Here is a 9,623-nt window from a genome sequence, read left to right as displayed (position 1 = left end):
CGGGGGGCGGAGCTATGGCGGGAGGCGTGGGGCGCTGCTGCAGCTCGGGGTGGGGGGAGGGGGAGGCTGAGGGTCCTATAGGGGATCCTATAGGGGATCCTACAGGGACTGTGGTGAGAGTCTTACAGGGGATCCTATAAGGGATATAGGGACTGTGCTGGGGGTCCTATAGGGGATATAAGGGCTGAGATGGGGGTCCTATAGGGAGTCCTGCAGGAATTCTATAGGGGATAGAGGAACTGAGATGGGGTTGTATAGGGGATCCTATGGGGATCCTATAGGGAATACAGGGACTGAGGTGGGGATCCTATATGAGGATCCTATAGGGGATATAGGGACCACAGTGGGGGCCCTATAGGAGTTCCTATAGGGGATATAGGGACTGAGGTGGGGGTCCTATAGGAAATCCTATAGGGTATATGGGGACCACGCTGGGGGTCCTATAGGGAATCCTATAGGGGATATAAGGACCACACTGGGGGTCCTATAGGAGATCCTATAAGGAATCCAATAGGGGACATAGGAACCACAATGCGGGTCTTACTGGGGATCCTATAGGGGATATGGGGACCATGCTGGGGGTCCTATAGGAGATCTTATAGGGCATCCTATAGGGGACATAGGGACCATGATGGGGGTCCTATTGGGGATCCCATAGGGGATATGGGGACCGTGCTGGGGGTCCTATAGGAGATCCTATAGGGGATTCTATAGGGAATATAGGGACCACAGTGGGGGTCCTATAGGGGATCCTATGGGGGGTATAGGGACCACAGTGAGGGTCCTATAGGAGATCCTATAGGAAATATAGAGACAACGATGGGGGTCCTATAGGGAATCCTATAAGAAATCACACAGGGGATATGGGGACCATGCTGGGGGTCCTATAGGAGATCCTATAGGAAATATAGAGACAACGATGGGGGTCCTATAGGGAATCCTATAAGAAATCACACAGGGGATATGGGGACCACGCTGGGGGTCCTAGAGGAGATCCTATAGGGGAACCTATAGGGGACATAGGGACCACGGTGAGGGTCCTATAAGAGATCCTATAGGGGATATAGGAGCCACAGTAGGGGTCCTATATGGGACATAAGGACTGAAAAGGGGGGAGGGGGGAGGAAGGCGGAGCCACTGAAGCCCCGCCCACAAAGAAACCCGCCTTAAATCACTGCTCCTTTATTGGGGTCCCCCCCGGGTGGTGGGGGGGGGACACAGAAAGGCACTGCAAAGTGGGGGGGGGGAGGGGGGCACAGCGACCCCCACATTCTTAGGACCCCCCCCCCCATGATTTGTGAGGAATCCCTTTTGAGATGGGGGGGGGGGGGGGGCAAACCTCGGATTTTAGGGACCACCCCCACAATTCTTGGGGTTACCCCCCCGTTTTTGGGGACGTCCCCCCCCTTTTTTTTTGGGGGGGGGGGGGAGGGTGGATGTCCCCCCCCCCCATCAGTTGGGGGTCTCCGATTTCGAGGCGGTCTGCTAATCGCGGATCATTCCCCAACATTTGGGGTCTGGCCTTGAATTTTTGGGGGACCCCCCCCAAACCCCCCACCCTCAATATTTGGCCCCCCCCCTTAATAATTGGGGCCCCCCCCACCCCCCCCTTTCCCCTTACACGCAGCCGCTCTGGCGCAGCTGTGCCACCAACTCGGGGACGTCACCCACTTTCACCCCCCCCTGACGTCCGGGGGGTTCAGACACCCCCAAAATCTTCAGCCGGGGGTTGGGGGCCCCCCCCAGCTCCGAGGCCGCCACCACCTCCAGTGGTTTCTTCTTTGCTTTCTATCATACAAGACAAAAATTTGGGGGGGGGGGGGCAGATCAGGACCCATAACCCCATTTTTGTACACCCCATACACCCCCCCCCCCGACCCAATTCCCCCCCCCCCCCCCAGGATCCCACAAACCCCTTCATCCCATTACGTTCCTCTCACCCTGTGGTGCATCGCAGCCCCCCCCCGTGAGCCCCCCCCCCAATATTCCAAATTCCCTTAAGCCCCCCCAGCAATGCCCCACGGCCCCACGTTGCCTTTAAAGCCCCCCAACCCCCCCAAAACCCCAAACATCCCCCATTGCCCCCCCAAATCCCTCCTCACCTCCACGCCCCCCATTTCCCAACCCCCCCAGCCCCCTTTATCCCCAAACCCCCTCCCCAAACATGACCCCCTACTCCCCAAAGCCCCCCCCAGATTGCTCCTCACCTCCACACCCCCCATTTCCCAACCCCCCCAGCCCCCTTTATCCCCAACCCCCCTCCCCACACATGACCCCCCCACCCCCAAATCCCTCCTCACCTCCACACCCCCCATTTCCCAACCCCCCCATCACCCCTTTATCCCCAAACCCCCTCCCCATACGTGACCCCCTGCCCCCCAAACACCCCCCAAACACCCCCAAACGCCCCCCAAAGCCCCCCCAGAGCCCCCCCCTCACCATGATGTTGGGCAGCGTGGCGTAGTGGGGTTCATTCAGCCTCAGACCCACCATCACAACCCCCCCCCAACACCCCAAACATCCCCCACTACCCCCCAAATCCCTCCTCACCTCCACACCCCCCATTTCCCAACCCCCCCAGCCCCCTTTATCCCCAACCCCCCCCCCACACGTGACCCCCCCACCCCCAAATCCCTCCTCATCTCCACACCCCCCATCACCCCTTTATCCCCAAACCCCCTCCCCAAACGTGACCCCCTACTCCCCAAAACCCCCCAAATCACTTCTCACCTCCACACCCCCCATTTCCCAACCCCCCCATCACCCCTTTATCCCCAAACCCCCTCCCCATACGTGACCCCCTGCCCCCCAAACACCCCCCAAACACCCCCAAAAGCCCCCCCAGAGCCCCCCCCTCACCATGATGTTGGGCAGCGTGGCGTAGCGGGGTTCATTCAGCCTCAGACCCACCATCACAACCCCCCCCCAACACCCCAAACATCCCCCACTACCCCCCAAATCCCTCCTCACCTCCACACCCCCCATTTCCCAACCCCCCCAGCCCCCTTTATCCCCAACCCCCCCCCCACACGTGACCCCCCCACCCCCAAATCCCTCCTCATCTCCACACCCCCCATCACCCCTTTATCCCCAAACCCCCTCCCCAAACGTGACCCCCTACTCCCCAAAACCCCCCAAATCACTTCTCACCTCCACACCCCCCATTTCCCAACCCCCCCATCACCCCTTTACCCCCAAACCCCCTCCCCATACATGAACCCCCCCCCAAATCCCTCCTCACCTCCACACCCCCCATTTCCCAACCCCCCCAGCCCCCTTTATCCCCAAACCCCCTCCCCATACGTCACCCCCCCACTCCCCAAATCTCTCACTTCCACACCCCCCATTTCCCAACCACCCCATCACCCCTTTATCCCCAAACCCCCTCCCCATACGTGACCCCCTGCCCCCCAAACACCCCCCAAACACCCCCAAAAGCCCCCCCAGAGCCCCCCCCTCACCATGATGTTGGGCAGCGTGGCGTAGCGGGGTTCATTCAGCCTCAGATCCGCCGTCACCACGGCCGGCAGCCTCAACCTGAGGGTCTCCAGCCCCCCGTCCACCTCACGCTGCACCCTCAGCGCTGCCCCCCCCTCCTCCAGCTCCAGCTGGGATGCGAAGGTGCCCTACGGGACCCCAGCGTTGATGAAGCAGATGGGAGGAGTGCCGCCATCCCATAATATGTCACAGCTATCTCACAACGTGGGGGTTTGATTTTGGGGTTTTTTTTGGGGGGGGGGGCTCGGTTACCTGGGGCCAATCCAACAGCGCTGCCAGCATCTGCCCTGTCTGATTGCAGTCGTCGTCGATGGCCTTTTTTTTTTGGGGGGGGGGGGGGATGGAGGAACGTTATTGGGGGGGGGGGGACACTGGGTGGGCGATAGGACACCCCAAAAAGGACCCATAGGAGACCCCTGGGAAGAACCCGTAAGGAGAACCCCAAAAAAGAGCCATGGGGAGACGCCCCAGCCCCCATACAATCCCTCATTCCTGCCCTACAACCCCCAGCCCCCATTTACCCCCCCCCAGCCCCCATATAACCCCTCATACCCCCCCCTATAACCCCCCCCCAGCCCCATATGACCCCCCCCAGCCCCCATTTAACCCCCCCCAACCCCATATAACCCCTCATTCCTGCCCTACAACCCCCCAGCCCCCATACAACCCCCCCAGCCCCCCATTTAATCCCCCCTGCCCCCATATAACCCCTCATACCTGCCCTAAACCCCCCCAGCCCCCATTTACCCCCCCCAGCCCCCATATAACCCCTCATACCCCCCCATAACCCCCCCAGCCCCCATACAACCCCTCATACCTGCCCTACAACCCCCCCAGCCCCCATTTAACCCCTCATACCCACCATCCGACCCCCCCCAGCCCCCATTTAACCCCTCATACCCCCCATACAACCCCCCCAGCCCCCATTTAACCACTCACAGCCCCCATATAATCCCTCATATCCACCATACGACTCCTCCCAGCCCCCATTTAACCCCTCATACCCCCATATAATCCCTCATACCCCCCCTATAACCTCCCCCAGCCCCCATTTAACCCCTCACAGCCCCCATACAACCCCTCATATCCACCATACGACCCCCCCCCAGCCCCCATTTAACCCCTCATACCTGCCCTACAACCCCCCCAGCCCCCATACAACCCCTCATACCCCCCCCATAACCCCCCAGTCCCCATTTAACCTCTCACAGCCCCCATATAACCCCACATATCCACCATACGACCCCCCCCAGCCCCCATTTAACCCCTCATACCCCCATATAACCCCTCATATCCCCCCTATAACCTCCCCCAGCCCCCATATGACCCCCCAGCCCCCATATAACCCCCCCCCCCCAGCCCCCCACCTGCTTCCCCAGCAGCACCAGATCGGCCTTGTGTTTCCTCGCCAGCTCCGCCAGCACCTTCGCCACCTCCCTGGGTCCCACTTCGCCCCCCGTTTCCACCTCAGCCAACACGGCCCGGTCGGCCCCCATGGCCAAAGCCGTTCTCAAGGTTTCCTGACATTTCGACGTCCCCACGGTGGCAGCGATCACTTGGGCTGCCCCCCCCTTCTCCCGCAGCCTCACGGCCTCCTCCAGGGCGATCTCGCAGAAGGGGTTCATGGAGTGCTTCACCCCTTCGGTTTGAACCCCCTGCCCGCCCGGCAGCACCCGCACCTGGGTGGGGGGGGAGATGGGGGGGGGGTTATGTGGGGTTTGGGATGGGTTGTGGGGGGGTTATGGGGGGGTATAGAGGGGTTATGGGGGGTATAGAAGGGTTATATGGGGTTTGGGATGGGTTGTGGGGGGGTTATGGGGGGTAGAGAGGGGTTATGGGGGGTATAGAAGGGTTATATGGGGTTTGGGATGGGTTGTGGGGGGGTTATGGGGGGGTATAGAGGGGTTATGGGGGGGTATGGAGGGGTTATGGGGTTTGGGATGGGTTGTGGGGGGGTTATGGGGGGGTATAGAGGGGTTATGGGGGGGTATGGAGGGGTTATGGGGGTTGGGATGGGTTGTGGGGGGGTTATGGGGGGGTATAGAGGGGTTATGGGGGGGTATGGAGGGGTTATGGGGGTTGGGATGGGTTGTGGGGGGGTTATGGGGGGGTATAGAGGGGTTATGGGGGGGTATGGAGGGGTTATGGGGGTTGGGATGGGTTGTGGGGGGGTTGTGGGGGGGTATAGAGGGGTTATATGGGGGTTGGGATGGGTTGTGGGGGGGTGTGAGGGGTTATGGGGGGGTATGGGGTTGTATGAGGGGCTGGAATGGGTTGTGGGGGGATGTGAGAGGTTATGGGGGGGTATAGAGAGGTTGTGGGGGGTATAGAGAGGTTATATGGGGGTTGGGATGGGTTGTGGGGGGGTGTGAAGGATTATGGGGGGGCATAGAGGGGTCATGGGGGGGTATAGAAGAGTTATATGGGGGTTGGGATGGATTGTGGGGGGAAAAGGCGTTATATGGGGGCTGGGGGGGTATGGGGGGTATGAGGGGCTGGGATGGGTTGTAGTGGGTGTGTGGGGGGGGTATGGGGGGCAGAAGGGGCTGGGATGGGTTGTGGAGGGGGTGTGTGGAGGGGGTGGGGGGGTACAAGGGGTTATACGGGGGCTAGGAGGGGTAGGGGGGGTACGAGGTCCTGGGATGGGTTGTAGTGGGTGTGGGGGGGGTATGAGGTGTTATATGGGGCTGGGGGGGTATGGGGGGCAGGAGGGGTTATATGGGGGCTGGGGGGGGGTATGGGGGGCAGAAGGGGCTGGGATTGGTTGTGGAGGGGGTGTGTGGAGGGGGTGGGGGGGTACGAGGGGTTATATGGGGGCTGGGGGGGTCGTATAGAAGGGACATAAAGGGTTCTATGGGGGTTGGGGGGGGGGGGCGTGGGGGCTGGGATTGGTTTTGGGGGGGATGGGAGGGGGGGGTATAGAGAAGATATGAGGGGTGATAATGGGGGCTGGGATTTTTGGGGGGGGGGGTCGTGGTGGGGGTCATAGGAGGTTATTGTGGGGGGGAGGGGGGAAACCGAACCGAACCGGGCCTCGAGGCCCGAACCCGTCACCCTGCCCCCCCCCCGTCTGTCCGTCCGTCCGCCCGTCCCCCCCCCCCGCCCATTTTCCCGCACCTTCACGGCGAAGTCGATGACCCGCTTCACCCCCACCAACACCCGCAGCGCCGCCATTGCCGCCCTCCTTCTCCTCCCCGCCCCGCCCCCCGTCCGAACTTCTGACCAATCAGCGCACGCCCCGCCCCGAGGTTCCGACCAATCACGTGAGGTAGGGGGCGGTGCGCCGCTCTCACGTGACGTTAGAGGGGGGTGTCAATTTGTGCGTTCCCACCTGGAAACGGATCCCCTAAACTTGGTTCCGTCGCACATTGGTTCCCCCGACTTTTTTTGGTTCCCCCCCACTCTTTTTGGTTCCCGCTCCCATTTGATCGCATCACGCCGCGTCCCCCAGCGTAGGTCCCCTCTACGTCCCCCCCTCCGACCGAAGTTACCACGTCTTGGTGTGTCATCCTCCCCATATTTAGTTCCTCCCCATATTTAGTTCCCCCCCCTATTTGGTTCCCCCCATATTTGATCCCCCCCCCCCCTCTCCCCAACCTGGTCTCTCCCCTCACACTCCCAATATATTTGTTTTTCCGCAGACCTGTCCCCCCCCCCCCCCCAATTCCTCCCCTCCCCCCAACCCCCTCCCCCCCCCGCATTTGGTTTCCCCCTTTACATCGAGTGCTTCCACCCCCCCCCCCCATTTTACCCCCCTCCACATTCACATCCCCCCACCGCTCTGCCCCCTGCGTTTGATTACTCCACGCTTTGCTCCCTCCCCGATTTCTTCCCCCCCCTCCCCACCCCCACCACAGACACCAAAGTTCTACAAAACGCCTTTATTCCACCGCCGCAGCGCTTTCGACCACCACAAACAATAAATACGGGCCCCTCCCCAGGTGGGGGGGGCGGGGGGGGGATAGGCGGGTGGGGGGGGGGGGGGGGGGCAGGAGCTCAGGTGCGGCAACAAAACCCGCAGCCGCGGTTCCTGCAGCAGCCGCAGCAAAAGGAGCAGACAGGGAAGTGAGAGCCGTGTCGCCGGAACCGGAAGTGTCGAACGGGAACTTCCGGTAAAGGGACGGATAAGACCGGAAGTGTCGGGCGGGGCCTCTCGGGTGTGGAGGAGAGCGGATCCCGGTGGGGAGAGGTCTGTAGGGGAGGAGGGGGGGGTTACGGGCGGTGCTCTTCTATGGGGGAGGGGGGGGACGACGACACAACAAATGTCCCCCTCCCCGCAAGGCCCTGGGGATGGTTTCCCCGCGGCCTAGGGTCCGAACCGGAAGTTAGTCCTTCCGGAAATGCGTCCCCCGGAAGTGAGGATCCATTCACAAACGGGTTTCTCCTTGCAACCGTGATCCCGATAAAAAGGTTTCCCTTCAATAAATGCCCCCCCCCCCGTATGGCTGCCTCACGCAGATCGCTGTGGTGCAGCCCGCAAATGGGTCCCCCTCCCCCAGTTGGTCTCCATCACCAAAGGTTCCCCACGCAAGTGGTTCCCACCCCCGGTGTCCCATATAAACGGGTTCCCCTCTCCCCCAGGCAGAGACAAGTGAACAAGTGTAACATCGCTGGCTTCCCCCCTCGCAACAGGGACCCCCCCACAAAAGGTTCCTCCCCATAAATGGTCCCCCCTCGTATTGGTTCCCCCACGGATGGGTCGTCCCCGTAAATGGACCCCCCCCCCCCCCAAAGAGACACAGAGGTGACCCCCCCACAAAACGGTCTCCCTACAGAGATGGGTGCCACACCCCAGGGCTCTCCATCACAGCCGAGACCCCCCCTCCCCTCCCCACCCCCCAGAATATATTTTCACCCATAAATATTTCCCTCCTCATCCTGTTGCCCCCCCCCCCCCAAAATGGGTTCCCCTTGCACAGCGGTGCCCTTCCCCCCCCCCCCCCCCAACACTTCCCACCCCAATTTTAAGTCAGTCTGCCCATCTGGGCTCTTCCCCCCCCCCCCGTTACCCTCTCTCCCACCCCCCCACCCCCCACCCTCGGCTCTCCTCACCTCGCAGCCCCCCCTGCTCAGCAGCAGCACCAGCAGCGCGACAGCCGCCACCGTCAGCTTCATCCTGCGGAATCTCTTTGAGGCTCTCAGCAGACGCTGCCTGCATTTATCCTCAATTATCCCACCCCCCCCCTTCTCTAACCCTCCCCCCCTCCCTCACCCTTCCCAGAAAGGGGCAGCCCCCCCACCCCCCCCCCTTTCCCCCTCCCACTCGGATTTATTTTGGGTGGAAAGTAGCCAAGTTTGGGTCTTTCCGTGCCACGGTGCCTCAATTTCCCCCCCCTCTTCTCCACCCCCCCCCGTGACCTCAATTGCCCCTTCCCAGCCCCGCACATCCCAATCCCAAGCGGGGGGGGGGGGGGAGCAGATGGGGGTACAGGGGGGCGTTGTGCGGAGGGGGGGTTGGGGAGGGGGGTGTCTCCCCCCCCCCCCCCAAGGGTTGGCAATGGGGCTGTGGCGTCTGGGTGCCGCCAGCACTGTTTGCTGTCGCCTTTGTCCCCTCCCGAGGTCACCATCGGGGCAGACCGGGAGGCGCCGGCGTGGGGACGGCACGGAGGTGATGGGGGGGTCGGGGGGGGGGGGGGGGGTGCGTACGATACGATAGGGAACAGTAAGACCGGGAGGTGACAAGAGAGAAATGGGGAGGGGACGACGTTGGGGACACAAATGGATGAGGGCATCCCCCCCCAGACAAATGGATGAGGGCTTCCCCCCCCAGGGTGTTCCTTCCCCCCCCCCCAACCCGCCCCCCAGGGTGTCCCTTCCATCTCCCCACCCGCCCCCCAGGGTGTCCCTTCTCCCCCCAACCCCCCCCCAGGGTGTCCCTTTGCCCCCCCCCACTGCCCCCCAGGGTGTCCCTTTCCCCCCCCCCAACCCCCCCCAGGGTGTCCCTTTCCCCCCCCCCCAACCCCCCCCCCAGGGTGTCCCTTCCCCCCCCCCTCCCCAAAACGTCACCGCCTTGCAGACAATTGCATCACACAACCGGGGGGGGGGGAGGGGGGGGGGTCCCGGCCAAGGACACGTCTGTCCCCTTCCCGCCACTGCGACGCCACGATGTCGTCGTTTCCCACCCC

General features: G+C 62.3%; 1 protein-coding gene across 1 annotated transcript; it reads right to left on the bottom strand.

Moving 5' to 3' along the window:
- Positions 1-1,456: 1,456 nt before the first annotated feature.
- ETFB (electron transfer flavoprotein subunit beta) lies at positions 1,457-6,739 on the bottom strand. The gene is made up of 5 exons (XM_090127963.1): positions 6,616-6,739; positions 4,866-5,177; positions 3,751-3,813; positions 3,462-3,626; positions 1,457-1,788 (listed from the first exon to the last, which is right to left on the bottom strand). The coding sequence occupies exons 1-5, from the start codon at positions 6,670-6,672 to the stop codon at positions 1,618-1,620; spliced, it is 768 nt and encodes a 255-aa protein (XP_089984089.1). The 5' UTR covers positions 6,673-6,739; the 3' UTR covers positions 1,457-1,617.
- Positions 6,740-9,623: the final 2,884 nt, after the last annotated feature.

The sequence above is a fragment of the Phasianus colchicus genome, chromosome 32, assembly GCF_987193195.1.
Source record: "Phasianus colchicus chromosome 32, bPhaCol1.hap1.1, whole genome shotgun sequence".
NCBI lineage: Eukaryota > Metazoa > Chordata > Aves > Galliformes > Phasianidae > Phasianus > Phasianus colchicus.
Note: the sequence above shows the minus strand (reverse complement) of the source record. Positions and strands in the feature narration are given on the sequence as shown.

Excerpts from the sequence above, each read along its gene's own strand:
- ETFB (XM_090127963.1), bottom strand. The coding sequence starts at position 6,672 with ATGGCGGCGCTGCGGGTGTTGGTGGGGGTGAAGCGGGTCATCGACTTC. Across the intron at positions 3,627-3,750 it reads CGCTGTTGGATTGGCCCCAG|GGCACCTTCGCATCCCAGCT; the intron begins GTAACCGAGCCC and ends GGGGTCCCGTAG. Across the intron at positions 1,789-3,461 it reads CCACGCTGCCCAACATCATG|AAAGCAAAGAAGAAACCACT; the intron begins GTGAGGGGGGGG and ends CTTGTATGATAG.